The sequence below is a fragment of the Drosophila virilis genome, chromosome 5 (genome assembly GCF_030788295.1).
Source record: "Drosophila virilis strain 15010-1051.87 chromosome 5, Dvir_AGI_RSII-ME, whole genome shotgun sequence".
NCBI lineage: Eukaryota > Metazoa > Arthropoda > Insecta > Diptera > Drosophilidae > Drosophila > Drosophila virilis.
Genome location: NC_091547.1, coordinates 2,020,660 through 2,041,549, shown reverse-complemented (window position 1 = coordinate 2,041,549; position 20,890 = coordinate 2,020,660). Strand labels below are relative to the sequence as shown.

At 43.2% G+C, this 20,890-nt stretch overlaps 8 protein-coding genes across 8 annotated transcripts; 4 read left to right on the top strand and 4 right to left on the bottom strand.

Moving 5' to 3' along the window:
- The first annotated feature begins 1,154 nt into the window (after positions 1-1,154).
- Positions 1,155-3,547, top strand: LOC26531703 (differentially expressed in FDCP 6). The gene is made up of 2 exons (XM_015168896.3): positions 1,155-1,518; positions 1,581-3,547. The coding sequence occupies exons 1-2, from the start codon at positions 1,473-1,475 to the stop codon at positions 3,122-3,124; spliced, it is 1,590 nt and encodes a 529-aa protein (XP_015024382.1). The 5' UTR covers positions 1,155-1,472; the 3' UTR covers positions 3,125-3,547.
- An 86-nt stretch (positions 3,548-3,633) lies between these two features.
- On the bottom strand, positions 3,634-5,184 carry LOC6635910 (uncharacterized). Its single transcript, XM_032436252.2, has one exon. It carries the CDS (start codon positions 5,114-5,116, stop codon positions 4,625-4,627), a length of 492 nt encoding a protein of 163 aa, XP_032292143.1. The 5' UTR covers positions 5,117-5,184; the 3' UTR covers positions 3,634-4,624.
- A 275-nt stretch (positions 5,185-5,459) lies between these two features.
- On the bottom strand, positions 5,460-6,371 carry LOC6635909 (uncharacterized). The gene has a single exon (XM_002059398.2). It carries the CDS (start codon positions 6,369-6,371, stop codon positions 5,460-5,462), a length of 912 nt encoding a protein of 303 aa, XP_002059434.2.
- A 2,994-nt stretch (positions 6,372-9,365) lies between these two features.
- Positions 9,366-11,132, bottom strand: LOC138911403 (uncharacterized). Its single transcript, XM_070210255.1, has one exon. The coding sequence runs from the start codon at positions 11,101-11,103 to the stop codon at positions 10,390-10,392; it is 714 nt and encodes a 237-aa protein (XP_070066356.1). The 5' UTR covers positions 11,104-11,132; the 3' UTR covers positions 9,366-10,389.
- Positions 11,133-13,176: 2,044 nt separating this feature from the next.
- On the bottom strand, positions 13,177-14,148 carry LOC116650861 (E1A-binding protein p400-like). Its single transcript, XM_070210534.1, has one exon. The coding sequence runs from the start codon at positions 14,146-14,148 to the stop codon at positions 13,177-13,179; it is 972 nt and encodes a 323-aa protein (XP_070066635.1).
- A 1,655-nt stretch (positions 14,149-15,803) lies between these two features.
- Positions 15,804-16,334, top strand: LOC116650860 (actin-binding protein WASF2-like). Its single transcript, XM_032435744.1, has one exon. It carries the CDS (start codon positions 15,804-15,806, stop codon positions 16,332-16,334), a length of 531 nt encoding a protein of 176 aa, XP_032291635.1.
- Positions 16,335-17,046: 712 nt separating this feature from the next.
- LOC6635903 (histidine-rich glycoprotein) lies at positions 17,047-18,063 on the top strand. The gene has a single exon (XM_015168733.3). It carries the CDS (start codon positions 17,079-17,081, stop codon positions 18,003-18,005), a length of 927 nt encoding a protein of 308 aa, XP_015024219.1. The 5' UTR covers positions 17,047-17,078; the 3' UTR covers positions 18,006-18,063.
- A 1,103-nt stretch (positions 18,064-19,166) lies between these two features.
- LOC6635902 (ejaculatory bulb-specific protein 1) lies at positions 19,167-19,995 on the top strand. The gene has a single exon (XM_070210219.1). It carries the CDS (start codon positions 19,195-19,197, stop codon positions 19,903-19,905), a length of 711 nt encoding a protein of 236 aa, XP_070066320.1. The 5' UTR covers positions 19,167-19,194; the 3' UTR covers positions 19,906-19,995.
- Positions 19,996-20,890: the final 895 nt, after the last annotated feature.

The following is a 20,890-nucleotide window of genomic DNA, read 5'->3' as shown; positions in this document are numbered from 1 at the left end:
CCAATAGAAAAGATCGGATGAAAAGTGAGTTAAGTATAAAAGTCGTATCAAGTATGTAAGCATATACTACACGGCTGCTATGCACTTGCTAGGGTATTTTATATTCGGCAAGCCAAAGTTAACTGTTCTTTCGTTATTTTATTTCTTTTGTGCATTATGATTCTGCATTCATTGGCAACGCCATTTGTGCAGTTTGCACCATTGTCCGCATGCAAATTTCGTTCGGTTGCGGCCCACTGTTTACGGTTCGCAGCACCAACTGTCAACAGTTTTCATAAATCTTCATCCCACTGTGGACATCATCAGCGCTTGGACCTGGGCCTGCACTTGTCTCAAGATACAGTTATCTTAAGTGCTCTAAGTGCACGCTGTCAGTCTGTTTGCGTTGCTCTGCTTTGGGGTTTCTTTTCGTTTTGTCTTTTTTTTTTTTTTTTGGGGAATTCTCTTTGTTTTGTCGGGGGCGTTCGCTTAACTGTTTTTGACATGTTCTCATAGCTAAATAAATTCCCAAAATGCCAGCGAAATTGAATTGCACTTTTTTTTCTGTTTTTGTTGTCGTAGTAGGGGTATTCCTGTCAGACAATGCAATTTGTCTTTTGACATCTTCAGTGAAATGTCTGTGGAATGTTTCGGCACTTACTTTCCTTTCGCCCAGCCATGTGGCTGTTTGTGTGTGTGTGTGTTTTTTTACTGTCTCGCAGCATTGATATGTTAATCTGAACTTTCACCTTTCGCTGGGGCTTTATTAAGACTTTAAGCAGCGCATAAAATCAAATTGGTCAAGGCCCTGCGACAGGTCAGCGTGTTAGCGCCTGACACGGACATTTGTTGTTTCCATAACAATCAAGTTTTATGGTCAACAGCATTAACAATAGTACACTTGGAGAAAATTTTGAGCATTTTTCACGTGCAATAGGAAAATATGTCAAAAGGTTGGGCTTACATATTTTGAGCTTAGTTCAAGTACTTTTACTTTAAGCATGAAACTCTCAGATTGAAGTTTATTACTCAAACTTAAAACTTATTTTAAGTGTGCCTCTTCTAAAAATAAGTATTTTTTGCTTAAATTGAGTTTTTCTAAAGGGCTAATATTGATGTCAAGAATATACATACATTATTAAACAAATATATATGTATGTATACGAAATACGAAATATTCTTGAAAGTTTATGAACCGAAATTAGCATGCAGCTTTTCTCTGAGTGTATTCGCAGCACAAATCGTCACGGCTTCAAAAGTACCGTTGCTTGTGGCCATTTGCGAAACCTGTTTTTTCTCTTTATATTTGGGTGGAGGCTATTTTGACAATGTTTTGCACATTCTTAGAACATTTCGAATGATTGTTCATATGCAAATTAGCCCCTCGCGACGACTCGATCTGCGACTGACCCAAATTGGAGGGCAATAAAATTGGTTGAGTGTGCGGAAATCGGTTTAGTCGATGAGAGAACGGCACGCCCAACGCCCAAATTATGCTGGCCAAATCATTTTTATTGGTGCTCATCAGCCTGGCAGCATGTAAAGCAGAGACACGAATTGGTTTCCAGTGAAAGTCCAGCTAATAGCCAAATCTCTTACAGCTACGGCGCAATTTAGCCAGGTGCCGCGCAAGCACTGGCGACGTGCAGCCGTCCACGGCGCCTTCAATGTGGATGCGTATGCGTACAACAAGCCCATGGTGAATCTGGTGGGACATTTGCCTCCACCCGGCCAGGCGCTGCCCATGGGCCAGCTGTTGGAGCAGCTTGCGCAGAGCAGCCGACTGCGGGCCCTGCCGAAGGGGCAGTACAGGAATCTCGACCGGGAGCCGTCGCGCCTTAATGGAGAGCCGAGACAATCGGCTGCTGATTTTGGAGGCAGCCTGGAACCGTCGGCATTGGCTGCCCTAAACAGTCAATTGGCCAAGCTGCAAATGAACTTAAGTTTGGATCAAGCGAATATATATTCGCACGAATTTCACGTGGAGAACAAAGGCAACAGGAAAATTGTGCTAATTAACACGCTGGACGAGGCCAAGACAGAGTCTGAGCAGCCGCTGAAGGAGGAGCCAGAGCAGGAGCAGCTACAACTGGGTCCATTGAATGTAAAATTGGCATTACCTGTGCTCGGGGAGGGTGAGGGTGTAACACAGAAGGTCGATTCGAGCAAAATTGTGATGAACACTGAAGCAATTAGCTCTATGAAAGCTATGCAATCCGAAATGGAGGAGTCTAAGAAGACCAAAGGGGCAAATGACAGCAAAGAGCGAGCAAATGATGCGACAACAATCGAAATGGAATCAACAGCAACAGCAACAACAGCTGTCGAGCCAGGACAGCAGCAGCATTCGGAGACTGTTGTCAATGCAAAGCAGGAGCAGGTGGAGCGACAGAAACAGAAGCTGGGAGAGCTACAGCAGAAGGTAAAGCAAGCCAAGGCAAAGGAGGAGATGAAGACGCATCAGGCGGGCGAGATGCAGCAGCAGAAGGAAAAGCAACTGCAGCAGGCGCATCAGTTGCAGATGAAGTCAAAGAAGGGTCAGAGCGTTGATGACGTTGCCATTTCCAAGAAACGTGACAGGCACAATGACAATGATGCCCAAGCAAATGGCATGAATATGCCGCCAAAGCCAAAGCCAGAGCCAGAGCCAGAGATCAAGCCAACTGCAGTCGGAGCTGGAGCCGGAGCAGCAGATAAGCCACTGGGCCTGGCCAGCAAACCGAAGTCCAAGCGCAGGCAAACACAAACAAAAACCAAGATACCAAATGGAATTGATACAAAGCCCAATGCTTCAAGTGCTGCACAGTCCAACGCTCCAACGAGTACCATTCGGCCAGCGTCAACTGATGAAAAGCTGACGACTGCCACAGCAGATGTCAAAGCCCCGGCCATGGCAATCAACAGCTACAGCCAGGCCACACGCAGGCCAATCCTAAAAAAGGGTAACAAAATTCCCAGCAAGGGCAAAGGGAAACGAAGGGGCGCTCAACGGCGACCCAGTGCAGCAGCTGCTGATGAGCAGGATATCGAAACTACGACAAATTGGTGGCAGATACTACCATATGCGGAAATTAGAAAATTTTTGAATACCATCTATGATAGCATGACCGACGAGGCGGACGACGAGCGTGCCCAGCAAATATGAGAGGCGGGGGCGTCTCCATGTGTGTGTGGGCCAAAGCCAATACCAAAAGCTAGCTTATAGAGCTTGGCCAGGGTGTCGGGCGGGGTCTAGATGGGGGGATCGGTCTTGTCCAGCTTTGAATTGAATTTCCGCTTGGAGGTTCTTTTTGTGTTGATTACGACAAGCCAGCGTGTAAGTTTTCGGACTTGGTAATAAAAAAAAAAAAATATAAATAAAATATAATCGTAAAAGCGCAACAATGAAAGCTAAAAACTTCTTAAGTTTCCCGTTCAATTTAACAGTTTGTATACACTTGTATCCTTTTTACGATTGGCTGCACAGTAAACAATTTTTGATTACAACTTGAAAAAAGATTTGCAACCTTAAAGCTGCTTGAACAGTTTTAATAGTTTTCAGTCTAGCCAGGCAAGGAAATAAAATAATTTATTTTTCTTTAAAAAACGAAGAAAAATTCAATTTTTAAAGCTTTATATACACTTGTATCAGCTAATGAATATTTATTTACGCTTTTATTATTTAATGCCCGATTTTGTAGCGAGTTTCACTTGCGCTTTCTAAGCCATTTCCTGCCACAGCTTAAAGTATGCAAATCTCTTTAAATAATAAATAAGCATATTTCTTGCTTTATTTGTGCGACCTTTACGCCGGTTTTCTCTACGGTCCGAAAGATTTTAATGCTGTTGCGTTGACAACTCGTTGACTTCATTAAAATGCTGCTTGCCAGTTTATTTATTAATAACTAATTAAACAAACAAAAAGACGAGCATAAAGATGGCTTTGTTCACGCCAAATAAACTGTGTATAAAATATACCCTTTTGTGGAGTATGTTTATATTGTCAGACATCTGCGAAGCTATTAAGTATCATATATCGGCTTCAACAGCCGAGTACATATAGGAAATTATCATATATCGAGCCGACCCGACTGAATCGGCGGACTATATCATTGGAATTATCGGTGCAAACTTCTTGCATGAACAACATTTTTGTTTTTATCTACCTCTATATATCTTATCCAAGCTGGGCATATTTAATGTATTATATATATTACGAATCGCATCTACATCGGACTGACTATCGGTCAGGAAATGAGACTGTGTTATTTTTTTAGTTTTTCAACAAAGTGTGTTCAATCTTCGGCTTACCGCAAACATATTTTCAATCTTGTTTTGATTTTTAGTTTTTTTGTTTTTTTTTTTTTTTGGCCCAGGTCAGCAGCTGTGACACGCGCCCGGCCACGGGTTAAAGTTGAAAGCGGTCGAACGGCTTCCAGTTGGCGCTTGGCGTGAATTGGACATTAATGAGCTAATAGTTTTTATTTATCGTGTGATCGCCTCCGGGCGGGCAGCACAGCCTCGGCTACTGAATAGCTGGCCACTAACATGAATCGTTAGCTCTTAAGTGGCTTTTTTTTTTTGTATTTTATTTATTTTTTATTAGCTTGTTTTGATTTATTGAATTTAGACAGCCGTAGCGGTACTTTTGAGCTTGGCTTTTTGTTTACATAAGCATTTTGTTGTTGGCCAGCAGACGCTTTCTTTTCCTTGACTTTGACTTTGAGTTTGATTTTGCTTTTGGCCTGGGCCTTGGCTTTGGCTTTGGCTTGAACACCGTCTCCACCTGCGCATAGATGAGTAGTTCGTGGTTGTTGTTGACGCCGGGCACCGCAAAGCTGAGCAGCGACAGGTTGGGCGAAGCAGTGGATGTGCCAGCGGCTGGTCGAGTCACCACCTCCATCTGCTCGCCTGCAGCATCTTGGCTGCTGGGCAGCTCCACCTGGAATGGATGGCCCTCGTACAGATGCAGCTGCCAGTCGCAGAGCTGCGGCATCAGCTGGCAACGTGCTGTCGCATTGTCAGCTATGAGCGCCACCTGGTCGTAGCTTAATTGAGGTATTTGCTGCAGTGCCTCGAGGCTGGGCGGGGCCACAGCTTCGCTGCGTATGGCCAATTGTAAAAGCAGCCACAGTAAAGTTCCACTTAATGGCCACATGGTGTTTGCGACACCTTCTCCTAAGTACCAGCTGCTCTCGCGGCTCGATTGCGACTGGCAAATAGTTTCAACTGCGCGAAATCCCAACAAAAACCCGTTCAAACTCGTTTATGAAAATGAAAGTGTATGAGATTTGAACTCTTGAAAGACCTAATTTATATTTACGCATATCACATGAAATTAATGTGAGATACATGAAATATGTTTTATCTTTCCTCTGAATCATTAAAAAACTGCTAAAATTCCCAACTAGTTGAACCGTCAACTGCTCGCCTGTTAGTCCAACTTTGAACTAACATAAAGACAATTATTAATTATTTTTTTACATATCTTATTTTTGTTTTCATTTATGATAGCGACTTCTTGAAATTAATTTAATGCTGGAACTCTTTTGCTTAGCCTTGGGTGTTATCATATAAATTTTATTCTTGCTCTTGCTGCGTATTCGCTGACTATTGTATCGGCGTGTGGGCCTCAATGTGTGCCTGAATGTTTGTCGGTTGGTTGTAGCTGGAGCTATCAATATAAGTGGATTGCCATTGCCATCGGTTAGTTCCATAAAGTGCGCCTCATCGGGCTGATCGCAGAGCTTGGGATGATAATGGCACAGTGAGGTCACAGATTGCGGTCGCGATTTGATGGACAACTGTTGCTCCGGCTTCAGCTCAGCTTCTGGTGCACTATAATCGTCAGCGAAGTTCGATACAATATATTCTCTGACAGGTTGGTTGGTTGTGATGGTGCTTGTAGGAGGCGGTGTGCTCGAAGGAGGCGATGTGCTTGTAGGAGGCGGCGCCGTGGTTACGGTTGCACTTGTGCTAGGCCTAGGCGTGGTGGTTGAAGCTGTAGTGGCTGGAGTTGTGGTTGAGGTAGTTGTAGCGGCCGTGGTTGTAGTCGCAGCCGCTGTGCTTGTAGTCAAAGGACTTCTGGTGGTCGTCGTGGGTCGAGGCCTGCGTGTGGGTCTGGGTCTGGGTGGCGGACGCGGCCAAGGCACGTATTCCACATACGGCGGATTATGGTAATAGTAGTTCTCCCAATAGTTGTTATAGTAATCATCGATGGCAGCAGGATCCACTTTCTGTCTGTGGACCTTCTGCTTCTTGTGTGGTGCGCTAAATGCGTTCGTTATCCGCGAATACAAATCGCTTATATCCCAACCTGGAATATTCATTCTCAACTGGCTGCGATCAACTTTTGACTGGCTCCAGGCGGGCGCCGCCAACAAGATCCACAGACACGCCTGACTAATAAACATCTGCGACAAACTGTATAGGAATCGATTGGGCCCGGGTCAGAACCTAACTAACAGCGACTTATGCCAAGTGCTTTTATATAGATGCAGTTGGCCCAAAATGAAACAAGTCGCATGCCGATGATTGATGTTCGCCCAAGGCGCCACGAATCAAGAAATCTTTATTAGTTTTGACAATAAATTACAAACAATACACGACGATTATCACTTGTTTTAACCACGACCACCGCTGTGCAGATTAACACCAACGGCTTAGGGCTACCAATTTAAAAAGATATCTTATTTTGCCTATTTGTTAGTGTTTAGGTACTTGCCGCGCTCTTCAGTTAGTTCCGCACGCTGGCTTCATTGGGTTGTCCGCAAGCTCTCGAATAGAAACTACACATAACTGTGAAGAAATCGTTCTTGGCTAACTGTGACTTGCTCTTGGGCTCATTTTCTGAATTCACGTTTTCCTTGAATCCATACGGAATAGGCGTTGTTTGTAAACGACTGGAAAACCCAACAGACGTGGTTGTTGAAGTTGTTGGCGTAGGCTGCGAGGGCTTTTCCGGTATATGGACAGTTCGCATGGCATAAACTGGCACAGGATAGATCCAGTAAGGATAGGATGGATATTTGTTGTAAGAATTCGCTTGTGAATGATCCTGGCTTTCACTCAATAACCTGGTCATTTCGGTTGGTCTTCTATATGTGGGCTCTGTTGGATTTGTTGAAGGTGTAGTTGGTTCTGTTGTCGTTCTTGGAGGTGTTTTTGTGGGTCGACCTGTTGGATTGGTTGGCCGAAGAGTTGTAGAAGAAGGCATTGTTGAAGGACGTTGCACCTTACGTTTTGCATAGACTGGCACAGGATAAAACCCAGGTGGTTTCATAGGTTGTAGAATCATTGGATGATAAATGAATCCTTCATTGTTATAAGCTCCAGTTATATGCCGTGCTGACATTCCAGCTGGCTCTGCCCAAGCAGCTGTAGTCAACATCATCAAAAGATAACCGAGACTGTGAAGCATTTTATTTTATTTTCAAGTTTCACTTTATTTTCGACCGACAACGACGAGCAATGCATCGCATTCAAAACTAAACTGAATCTAAGCCGATGCAACAGATTTTATACAAAAAGCCGACCACGTCGATGGCACAGCAGCTTATTGCTTTATTTTATCTAAATGCAGCTGGCTTTCATTGATAATAAAATACAAATAAATAACTTTCTAGACTGATGAGGCCAGCTGTTGGCTTTGGAGCAGGTCACTTGATACATTTTTTGGGTACGATCTCTGTGCAAGTTGGAGCTGCATGAGTTGTATGTGACGGATGGGTTGGACGTGTAGAGTGGGGCGACCACGTTGGGTTGGATGGAATCGGATATATTGGCATGGGATATAGCCAAGTTGGTGGATTATAGTAATCATATATTCGATCTAGCATTTTGTCCAGATCCCAAAAAATCCCATTTAAAGACAAAGGCATGATCATGTTTTAACATCTTCTGTTTTATTGCTCTTAATCGTAGATAAATTCAAATTTTTTGTTATTATCATTGTAAGTATTTATAAAGCTAATACATTAAGAATAATTGAGGCTTGAATGATTTTTTAGACGAATGAGCTGCGCTTTGTCGTAAACTCTTCAATGTAATTGAAAATAATATTTATTTACACTCTTTGTGTGCTCTACTCTGTGGAGAGAGCAGATTGAGGATTAGAGGTTGACCAAATTCGTGGACTAAAAGCGCATATCAATGAGGCTGAATGTGGCGCTAAATCGACCTTGCCATCATTTATTGGAGTCTGCTTTTGGCCTTTTTCACGCTGAGTCTCAGTAGCTGAAATGTTCCTCAACTCCTGAGACGATTTTGTCTTAGGCTGATCGTAGCTCTTCAAATTTCTAGTTTCCTGTGTAGGCAGTGTTATCGGCGCTTGAGTTGTTGTTGTTGTTGTTGTTGTTCGTAGCTTGCGCTTAAGCAACAGACGTTTGGTTTTTGGAAATAATGGCACGGTATAGCTCCATGACGGCGGATCATAGTAATAGTTTTGATTGTAATCGCTCAGATCTTCCAGTTTTTTTCTATACACAGACCAACGATTCGATGTGCCTCTAAAGACATTCACTATGCGGGAGTAGCTTTGACTAAGATCCCAAACAGGTAATTGCACAGTATATTCAACGGTCTTAAGCGATATACCCCATGTCGTACCTGTCGCTATCAGTAAAAAGGTCAGAAAGTTCAACAACATTTTGGGCGTTTAAGTTGCTCCTCTTGACTGCGCAGTTGAGACTTTGACGTGATACTGAGCTGATAATGTCGCAACTCAAAAGATTTTATACAATTTCACAATAGCCAGTCCTGGCAACTGATACCAACTAATCCAACATATAATCGCTTTATATTAACGACTTTACCTAGTTAAACTCAATGTTGTCGTTTAATAAATTACATATCATTTTATTTTATTATCTTATTTTGCCAATCACAAACGTAAGCAACTTTCTAGTCTAAAGATCTGTAGTCAAGTTAACTTGGCTAAAACTGAGTCGTGCTCGGTCTGGCTTTGTAGTAGGTGTAGCCCGGGCGAGCGCCCACGAGGCGGCGACGCAACGGCTTATGGTTGGGTGTTAGCAATATCAAAGGCCTGCCATTTTTGTCAGTTAGTCGCACAAATTGCGTTTGCGGTTCTAAAGCAACTCCAGGATGTTCCGCATCATTGTCAACATCTGCGATGCTATCATCATCATTATTGGGTGCAAATACATGATCCTCGGCTTCGGATACAGGAGATCGAACTCTAAAACTATCCAGTTTGTTGTTCACAAGTCGGGGTCTTGTACTCGGCAGGGCTGTCGAGGTTGGGCCTTCCGTTGAAGTGGGCAAGGCGGTGGAAGTCGTCAACCCTGCAACCGTTGGAATCGCTGTTGAGGTGGTTGGCAATGCAGTCGAGGTGGGTATCGCTGTTGAGGTAGTTGGCAATGCAGTCGAGGTGGGTATCGCTGTTGAGGTAGTTGGCAATGCAGTCGAGGTGGGTATCGCTGTTGAGGTAGTTGGCAATGCAGTCGAGGTGGGTATCGCTGTTGAGGTAGTTGGCAATGCAGTCGAGGTGGGTATTGCTGTTGAGGTAGGAATAGCTGTTGAAGTAGTTGGTGCTCCAGTGGATGTTGGAATTGCCGTTGAAGTAGTTGGTGCTCCAGTGGATGTTGGAATAGCTGTTGAAGTAGTCGGTGTTCCAGTGGATGTTGGAATAGCCGTTGAAGTAGTCGGTGTTCCAGTGGATGTTGGAATAGCCGTTGAAGTAGTCGGTGTTCCAGTGGATGTTGGAATAGCCGTTGAAGTAGTTGGCGTTGCAGTTGTGGACCTTGTTGGCCTTGTAGTGGGCCTCGTAGTTGGTCTTATAGTCGGCCTTGGTCTTGTAGGCCGGCTGTTAGCTAAACTTAGCTGATACAAGTAATAATTGTAAGCGGCCAAACTGTTGTAGTAATTATAGTAATTCCAATAATCATTGTAAAAGTTATTCGGGTTGTATAAATCGAAATTGTAGTTTTCATTATCCTGTTCATGGTCCTGTTCCTGTTGCTGATGTTGATGTTTATGTTGCTGCTTTTGCAGCTGACCTGTTGGGCTGCTTGCAGACCCAGCTAGTTGGTGAAAAATGTCGCGTATGTTCCAGGCTGGGACCTTGATTTGCAACTCAGCCCAAACAGGGCCAGCCAACACCAATAAAAGCCAAACGCGATCAATTAACATGTTCCTAAGAAATTTTTTATTCACCGGCGACTTCACGTCTTAGCACCGCGTGCAGAACTGAACTGTTCGCAGCGTAGCTCGAGTGCTTATATATAATCTTAAACTACCCAGCCGCGCGATGGGAACAGCCAACTTTATAGACTTTGACTTTGACTACAATAAAAACAATTTGTAAGCATCTCAACTTTATGGGCTTAGGCCAAAAGCAGGCCGAGTTAGAACGAACCTTTGCCGATTATCGCTAAAATAAATGCGAGAGCTGCGATCGGCACAAAACAAACTCTAGATAGCGTACAGCTGTTGTGGTCTATAGTAGCTGTAGACCGGTAGAACAACTGCTGCTGTTGGCTGCTGCAGCGTTTTATTTGAATACCGCGAATCAGCAAAGTGCTGATTATTATCCAGCTCGTACTTGATGCGTGAACCATTCTTAAAGTCTATGTAATCGTAGTCGGGGTCATTGTCATTGCTGCTATCATCATTGCTCGGCAGCTGCGCCTCCTTCTCAACGCCAGCCGGCGGTGTTGGCTGCGGCGGCTTGGTGGTCTGTGCCGCCATCACCTGCTGCAGCAGGTCCGCCAGCACAGCCGGCTGTATGTTGGGGCGGGGTCCTCCATTGGCTGCCATCGATTGTAGGCCCTGCAGCACGCCCTGAATGAACTGTTCACGTATCTGGGCATTGGCATCTGGACTCGCATCGTTCTGTGCATTCTGTGGCGGCGCATCGGCAGCCACCTGAGGTGGCATACGTGTTATCGTGGGCTCATCTTGTGGTCGTCTTATGGGAATGCCGGGCAACACGCCGCCGCCGCCGCCGACACCGACACTGCCAGCCACGTCCAGCTGTGGCAGGGCCAAGGGATAGCCGAGCAGCAGCAGCAAAGGCAAGGTCGTGCGCGGCTGTATCCGTTCCGTTTCCACTTTCCCAGACTGTGCATGGCAAGCCGTCCAGAGCGTGGTCAGAGCAATAATTTGGAGCGCAGCTTGCGGTTTCATATCGGTTGCGAGTTCGCTGACCAACTAAATGCCGCTGGAAGCGGTTTTGCATATTTAGCGAGCTCCGAGCTCCACATAAATGCTAATGGCGCGGATAAACGCAGAGCAGACAGGTGAAATCTTTTATAAATTTCACCCAAACAAAGAAGAACAGGCATCTCATAAAGGTGGTCTTTCAGTCGTTTATTTACACACTAATTAATTAATAAATAATTCGCTTGGGTCGATGCTTAGGCAGTCGCTGCTTTTTGCGGCGAGTCTTGAGTTTTCTGTCTGGCTGGAACTTGGTTTTGGTCTTCGTCTTGGACTTGTAGCCGGCATCAGAATGGCGCCACAAGTCATCGCCATCGCCATAATCGGCCTCCTCTATATCAGCATACTCATCGATGCCATAATCGTCAGCCTCGTCGAACTCATTAGCCAAGCCCAAGCCGTCCTCCTGCTCTTCGTCATAATCCTCGTAGGCCAGCTGCTGCTGCTGTGCATTGAACTGCTGCGACTGTCTTTGCAGCCATTGTCGATAGGGCGCAAAGTCGGCATAGAGCTGGCTGCGGCCATCATTAAAATCAGCATTGTGCAGCTCATAGCCACGCCTGCGATAGCCTCTGCGAATTGCCTCATTGTTTAGATTGACATAATTGTAAAAATTGGACGCTCCAAAGCCAGCATTTGGACTGTAGGAGGGCTGGGGCAGCACCTGTACGCCGGGTAGGCTATTGTAATTGCTTGAGCCATAGATTTGTGCATAATCAGGATAGCCGTAGCCATAGCCATAGCCATAACCAGAGCCGGAGCCATGCTCATCAGCGTGTCCGTGAGCGTGAGCATGAGCATGTGCGGGTCCCGCTCCCGGTCCCGGTGCATGCCCCAGTCCCGGTCCATAGGCATAACCAAAGCCGCCAATCAATTGCTGTCCGTTTGGCTGATTCGGTATTTGTATGTTGAGAACTTCATTGCTGCGCTGTATTTCACTGGCAGGATCATAAAAGCCATTGAGAGGATACGGCAGAACAACAACAGGTTGAGCTGTGGGCGCTTGCCTTTGACCAACAGCTTCGTCCGGCTTGACAGCCGCCATCTCAGCGGGCTTCTCTTTGGTTGTGTTGAAAAGTCTGCTGTATAGTCTGCCCAGATTGATAAGCGGCACTTCATTATAGATCCGTGTGAAATTAATGCTCGGCAGTTCGAGCACCAGCCTATTATGATCCGCTTCACGTAGCTCCTGTTGCGCCCAAACACCATCTGTGACAGCTCCGAGCGTTATGGCCAGCAGGAGCAGTAGCTCCAGTTGCTGGCGAATTGACATCTTGATCGTGACTGACCCGAGTTAACAAGCTGGCCCTGCCTTTTATAACATGTCGTTGGCTACATTTTTGGTATTTTGTATTTTTTTTTTAAATGTTAAAACTCAAACTTGATTTGCATAAATAATTGACATATTAGCTAATTAAAATTGATTTCTTGATTTAATTTACGGCTGACGTCACGCCTCCTTTCAAAAACAATTAAATCAATAGAACTCGGGTCACGCCCGAGTTGATTTGCATTTCTTTGAGAAGAAAAAAAAATTCGTCCAGAGGTTACAATTTTTAACTATTTATTATATACTTGAGATTTTTCTGACATTTCCATAAGATCATTTTCGACTATGGAATATTTGAAATTAAACTATATTTAAGATTGTTAAAAAGTTTTTGCTTTTCAAAAAAAAAAATACATTTGGAAGAAATGTTTGAACTCTATAATAAGCAATAAGCATTACTTCGTAGATTTCTTTCATCTCAATCTTGGGATTAAATATTTACAGAATTTTAGCGATGGACTATTAAACAGTTTTAATGAAAACTTGAATTGTGTTATAAAACAATTTTTATTGATTCCCAGTATTTCTTTCCCATCGTTGTCATATGATAAAAACTCATGGCACAACATGCATTTGGAGAACTTTAAAACAAATAGTATCTATTCCGCAGTAACCTTTTCATCCCAAATAAATTTCAATTATATTTTAAAATATATATCTTTTTATTTTGCACATTTGATACATAAATGTAAGCCAGTCAAAAGTTTGATCTAGGCAAGCGGCTCCATTACCGTGGACTGAGCTTGCGCTTCGGCTTCCGGTTCGAGGGCCAAATAGACCAGCTTTGTGTGATTCCTGTTCTTCTTGTTCTTCTTTTTTGATTTCTGGGAACGACGCACTGTATACTGCTGTCTCTTGGGCTTGGTCTTCGGTCGGGTAGGCTCAACTTCATCCAGTTCCTCTTGCGTCTCGTCCAGATTGATGGCAATCAGTTGGCTCGTAGGCGGTGCATAGTATTGCTGTGGCTGCTGCTGATAGATTAGACTATTGGGTGCCACTGCTGCGACTGGGCTGGAGTACTGCAGCAGCTGGGGCTGGGAGCCAATGGATTGGGCAAGCAGCTGCTGAGACAGTTGTGTCAAATAATTCAACTGTTGTTGGTCTAAACCGGAACGTGTGCCGTCCGTGATGTCTCCGGTTGTGGTGCCGCCGCTTGTGGTGCCGCCAGTTGATGTTGTGCCTGAGGTCAACACGGGCGAGTAGGTGATGTTGATGAATGGTGGGAAACCGTAGCCGCTAAAACCGGATCCATAGTGGTGATGCGGACGTGGACGTGGATAGTGTGGCCTAATGATGGGCTTAATGATTGTCGGCGGCGGTGGATGCGGATGATGCACGGGCACTGGAAACGGATATGGCTGCGGATAGGGCTGTGGATAGGGGTGCGGATACGGTGGCGGGGGATGCGATGGATATTGCGGCGGCGGATACGATGGTGCTGGATACGAGGGCTGTTGCGGCGGCGGCTGTATAATAATAGGCCTATCGTCATGATAGTGTGGATATCTCGGTGGATGATCTCTATCCGAATCTCTGATTATCGAAAAGACGCGTCCCTCGGCCGACGGCTCCTCCTCGTCAATCTCCTCCGAACTGGGCAAAGCAGCTCGAGCATACACATTCAGCGCCTGCGTCTGCGCCACAGCACAAAGCACCAGCAATAAAACAATATATCGTAACATGCTGCCCATATCAATGGATGGATATAGCCAATGCGAATTGACAAGCGAGCAGAACTGATCGACAGAAACCGCAGGGCGTCTTCTTATATAGATTCTAAAAGGCGTGCCAGCCTTTTGACATTAAGTTCGTAGTTCATTAAAGTTGAACCTATTAAAAATGTTAATCTAATCTATTGACAGTTGTCTTTATGTTGAGAAATGTATATTAATGTGCTATCAAATATGTGCATAACTTTATGGCAGGGTTTTTTTTTTTTTTTTTTTTGTCTTATTTTACCATGTCATAGTTGAGATTTGCACCAATGAGATTTTAATTCTTTATTTTTTAATGTTTATTTTTATCCAAAACGAAAACATAACAAAATATTTGCATAATCTCCGGCTGTTTGCGTCATCAAAAGTGTGAATGAAAGTTTGAATCATTTTAACTAATTAGCCGGGTCACATCGTTTATGCACAGCTCGTGACAACCATTTCAAAGCAGCTTTGCATTTGGGCCATTGTAAAACTGATTAACTGGCAGAGATATATTCCCTGGCAGCAAAGGATTTAATTGTAAGTCCTGCAGCTGTTGCTCATTCAGAGCTCTTCCACGACAAAACATTGACTGCAATTTGTTTTGGCAAGCGTTGAAGATTATTTCTTCAAGCAGTCTGAGGTCAACTCAACTTCTGTCTGATTTTGGAGAGGTTGTATTAAGTAACTGCGCGATAAGCGTCGATAATCGAATATTGGATACTTCCAAGTTACTTCAAAGTTTGCCATTTGAGCCGCAGCTTGCGAGCGCTGTGTCTGAAATACTGCGAAAGCAATTCTCCAAAACCTTTCAAGTTTTTATGAGCTCTGCGAGCAACAAATTCTCTAAACTCTTGTGCTCTTATAAATTGTTGCTCTTTATCTATGTGCTAGATACTTAAAAAATATTAAACAATTCTAGGCAATTTTAAATAGTTTAGCACTAAAAAGTAATTAGAAAATAAATCTAATTAATTTCTTTAAAAAGAAAGAATATTTATATCTTTCGATGCCGTACTCCTGAAAATTTCCAATTTATGCCCATATCTAACTAAAGAAACGGCTTTTTCTTTCTTTTAAAAAGGAGATAAATTATCCTTCGGCTAAGCACTTGCAAGCAGCTGCGCCCATTCTTCACATAACTAAATTTATTGCCCCTACCGCGGGTATTAAACAACTATTAACTCTTAAACTGTGAACATTTCTGAGCCATTAATTTTTAATAAAAAGAAACGTTAAACAGCTGTAGAACTCAAATATCAACAAAACACATGTTGGCAATGTCATTCATTAATTAGTTTCTGATCACGATTTGCATATTCGAATAAATATTTATAGCGCCGACAAAACTTTGATTTGACATGCTTTGATTTCCATCACTGTGGAATTTGTTGGGTGTTCTAAGCTGACTAAATTAGCTGAGCTGATTTGCATAAGAATAGTTCGTTTGATTATGGTCTTCAGTTTCGCGATATTTCATATTAGGCCCTTAGCTGGCGAAATTGGGTTAAGTGTGGGCACATGCTGAATGCACGAATCGAATGGACGATACTGTGGCCATTTAATATATACATACCTTTTGTCTATAAAAACGTATTTGCGAGAGAGCATTCGGACATTAAGAAAGAAGCGTTTACGAAATGAGCTCGAAAGTGGCCTTGTGCCTAATGGCTTTGGCGCTCTGCTGTGCTTCTACGGTTGCGCAGCCCATGGAGGAGGACTACGATGAAGACTATGCATCGGAACCATATGAGGAAGATATAGTCGGCGTGAACGAATATGCAGTTGAGGCAATTCAATGGCAATCGGGCGCTTATCCCAACTATTGCAATATAACCTATCAGAATCGTATCTACTATTATCTGGGTTATCCTTGTCCGCCGGCACCTGAACCAAGGCCACCGCGTCCGCATCCAGGACCGCATCCGACACATCGTCCTCATCCTACACATCAGCCTCATCCCACACATCAGCCCCATCCTACACACAGTCCCCATCCTACACATCATCCGCATCCTGGACCTTATCCACATCCGGGCTATCCTTATCCAGGCTATCCGTATCCCAGCCATCCTTATCCCACAAGAAGGCCAGAGTCCAAAAGAATCTGCGTGAAAATCGCAGGCATCGGTCTTCTTTGCACACCAGCAATACACATTCATGTTGATTAGAAATGTTTCGACCAATAAACTATGATAAATATATGTATATAACTATGAAACAAAGGCTTTTAATAATTTACTGACGACCTGGTTGAAAAACCTAGATAAATAATCGAGCTATTAGCTCAAAGTCTAGATTGAAAAATAGTAATAGTAAAAGTTAGTTGGAAAGTTTCGAAATGAAACCAATTAATAAACCGCTCAGTAATAATTCATTTTAATATACAAGCAAATATTTAAGATTTTAGAAATCGAATCTGTTTTAATGATTCATTGCAAATTTGCATTTGATAGCCGAAGTTTTGCTCTTTCACCGATTGGTTCACAGCTTCATGCTAAACAGTTAAGAAGTTGACATAGAGCCAATTAATTTAAATTCTAATGGAGCATAATAAATTCTACTCGAAAGACTAAACTGTATCAGTTTTTGTTATCAAATTATCTAGTAATAAATTTATAGCTTAAACTTCTAGATGTGTTATTTATTATTTAAATATGAATCATTTGCAAATGAAGTCAATCTTCAGGGCAATCAGAGCAGAGCTGCGATGCAGCCAAGTTCTCAGCTGCCTCATTTAAGAAGCTTAACTGATTTTCATGTTAATGCTCCACATTGAGCGTCGCCTTTGTGTTTAGTACAAACAACGTTGTGCATAACTGTAACAGATTCATCTGTCGCAAATTCATCTAGCTAAAAGTATATAAACTAAAGTACAATGTTCTGTCAATCAGTTCCAACTGTCTGCTCTCAACATGAGCTTGAAATTTGTTGTCTGCCTTCTGCTGGGCCTCTGCTGCGGCCGAGCTGCGGCCACGGATGACGCTGAGACGCCGGTCTACAAATTAGAGGGCGCTAGCATCGAGGATCAGGATGTGTATGTTGCCGAAAACTATTTCAGCGATCCCAGCACCATCAAGGTGGAAGGCAGCGTCGGCAGCCCGGATGAGGATGCCATGGACACTGTTGGTTCGAAGCGTGAGGGAGTGCCTAACTCGTATCCCTTTTACTGGAATATGCCCAACTCATACTATCCGACGACGGGCGTGAAGACTTCTGTGGTAACGCGGGCGGATCCACCAGCCGATACCGGAAATTCCGAAAATGGTCATCACGGAAATGGACACAACGGAAATGAACATCCTGGACATGGACATCATGGACATGGTCATCCAGGACATGAAAATCCCGGACACGGACATGAACATCCTGGTCATGGACATCCCGGACATGGACATCCCGGACATGGACATCCCGGACATGGACATCCCGGTCATGGATATCCCGGACACGAACACCCCGGACATGAACACCCTGGACATGGACATCCCGGACATGGACATCACGGACATGGGCATCCCGGTTATGAATATCCCGGTCATGGATATCCTGGACATGGACATCATCATCCATATCCTTATCCATATCCCACCTATCCTGGTTACCCATATCCTGGATTCCCCTATCCCGGCTTTCCTTACCCAGGCATCCCCTTCCCTGGTTACCCCTACCCTGGCTATCCGTATCCTAGCTATCCGCATCCAGGTTACCCAGAGCACCATCCTCGTCCTCGGCCCAGACCAAGACCTACACCAGCACCTAGACCTGATTCGCAAAGAACAAAGGTATGCAAGGTGATCATTCCCTTTGGCAAAGTCTGCACATATTTAGACGATAATTAGGAACAAATTTATAAATAAATTAAACGAATGAATAAATAAAAAATGTCTATAAAAAATTATTTGTGTTGTTTATTTAAGTTTTAGCTGGGTTACAGCTATATTTTGGCTACAAACCTGAGTTTACGGCTCAGTTCATTAGATTTTAATTTCTATGCATTGTCTAAAGATTCCTTTGGAACACATTACCCGACGTAGTATGAGGCAAATGAAGAGTAAGTGAACTGAAATTAACAACAACCTACACGTTCCCCGATAATGCTCGAAACTGGTTCCTACTCATGTTGCTCATATTTAATGCTCTACAATAATATTTTGTCTTGTCTCAACTAAACAAAAGAAAAAAGTTCCTTTGTAATTTAATAAAAACAAATTTTCTTATTTGAATTGAAGCAAATATTTTTTGTTTGCATGGTTGATCGATTGATAAATTCCATACTATCTATATATAAAACAGTTTTTCCTGTAACGATTTACACGAGTTTTGGCTTTTTGTTCATGATGTAGCCTCTAGATCATAGGCATTATTTGATATCTAAGTCTGGGAACATTATTCATTAAATATTTAAAGTATTGCTCATTGGCCAACATTTTTCTTATCTTCGAGGATGCCCTTTGTTTTCGAGACGAAAGATTTCCTTTCAACTGTTCTCAGCCTGTCACTCAATCAAGATCAATTCTTGTATTAGCCTTTTTCCATAATATCACCTAATATATAATTATTATTCGAACTTAAAGCGCACTTGATCTACGATATCAAATCCAAGAAAGTATTTATTGAACGCTTTCTTTTGTTGTTTAATTTTATATTTGACATTTAAGGTTGAACTTAAAATATATGACATATATGTGGCTTGGGGAAAAAACCCGTTAGGACTGATTTGGTTGAACATTCGTAAAAAGAGGGCGAGTTCTGATATGTTCTGGACTGATTTTAATTTAATAGCTCGGCTGATTTGCATGCAAATGTCGCGAAGATTCGCATTTGAAATTGGCCAAAGAAAGTTTTCACTTTGGGCGTTGCCCGCGCGCCTTTTGCAGAGGCTGTGAGCAGATTTCTGTTAGATCTGTGATATGCGAATTAAGTTATCCCACAATAAATCCGAACGCCTTTTGTGTGCATCTAGACAAAAAGTGTATAAATACAAATGACAAGCCAGCAATTAATCAGTTCGACACAAACGCTTCAGAAATGAGCTCGAAATTGGCTCTCTGCCTGTTGCTAGCACTTTGCTGCGTCTTGGCTGTGGCCAAGGATGTTCAGCAGGACAGCATTGAGGATCAGGATACGTATACAGAAGATGATTATCTGAACGATTCGAGCAGTGAAGCCGAACAGGAACTTAACTCCATTGATGCGACACGTCAGAGTCAAAAGCGGATTTTGATATATCCCTTCTATCCAAGTTATCCCAGCAGTCCCAGTTATCCCAGCTACCCCAGCCACCCCAGCTACCCCAGCTATCCACATTACCCGGACTGGCCCCATGGCTATCCCAGCTATCCGCACCATCCAAGACCACCGCCAAGACCGGAAGATCCCGAAGAACCCCAAGAACCAGTGCCACCACCGCCGCCACCACCACCACCACCGCATCCGCATCCTGGTCATCCACAACATCCTGACCACCCAGGTCATCCTGGTCATCCAGGTCCACATCCTGGCCACCCAGGTAATCCCGGTCCATATCCTGGTTATCCGTATCCTGGTTATCCGTATCCTGGCTATCCCTATCCTGGCTATCCCTATCCTGGCTACCCCTATCCCGGCTACCCGAAACCCGGCTATCCCAAGCCCGGACGTCCTACGCCCAGGCCCACCAGACGCCCAACTAGGCCACCCACAACACCCCAGTCGCACATCTGCAAGAAAATAACTCCACTGGGCATTGTCTGCATCTAAAGAGGATTTATTCAACTTGAATAAGTTTCAAAAATTTATTTATTATCGAACAAAAATAAAGTTAAACTGACACACAACATAAATAGAATTTAATATCCGTTTGTAGAAGCTTGATGAATCGAATGCTAAGGCAGGTTAAATCATGGATAGGATTTGAGACAAGATAAAACGGAATATATGAAAGATATTATATTTTATTTCGTTTTTAAACTCAAGAAGATTTAAATCCAGAATTCTTTTCAAATAAATGTATAACTGATATGCTTGTGCAGAAGTTATATAAATCAAATGCCATAGCAAATTAATTTGGATACTATTGAAGGCTTTATGAAATGGAATATATAAAAGTGGAGCATTGCTCCTATCTGTATCTGAAGCCTATAATTCATTAAAGATACCCTAGACAGCGCAACTTTAAGTTGAGCAACTGCACAAAATGATTGCCAATCTGTCAACAAAAGCTGTCCGTATTTATATCTTTGGGGTATAATGATATTTTTAAAAATTATTTTCAACGTCGCTGCGGGAGCTTGTTTCAGATTTTTCAACTGATATTGACATTTGGCTGAGGCTCATTAACACAATTGTCAAAAGCAGACTTGTCAGTTGCCGATAATTGCCCAGGACGCTGGAAATAAAGTTTTGTACATGCCGAAATGAAACGCGCTTTATATACATACGCACATATATACATATATATGTCCATGTATTTGACGAGCTTTTAACATGTTTAACATCAATTTGTCCGTTTGTCAATTTGTCGACTCGCTGCTCTGGTGACAGTTAGCCGCCGCGCATCAAATAAATATTTAAATTTGTTCAATAAACGCGCCGCTGATAAATATCTTTAAAATGTAAATGTAAATGTAAAAGAAATGCCTATGGCCATAGAAGCTGAGAGCCTAACAAGTTCGTTGACTTTCGAATTCCACATTCGGCGAGTGTGTGAATGCAAGCAGCAATTCATCTGAATGCAGTGCAAGCA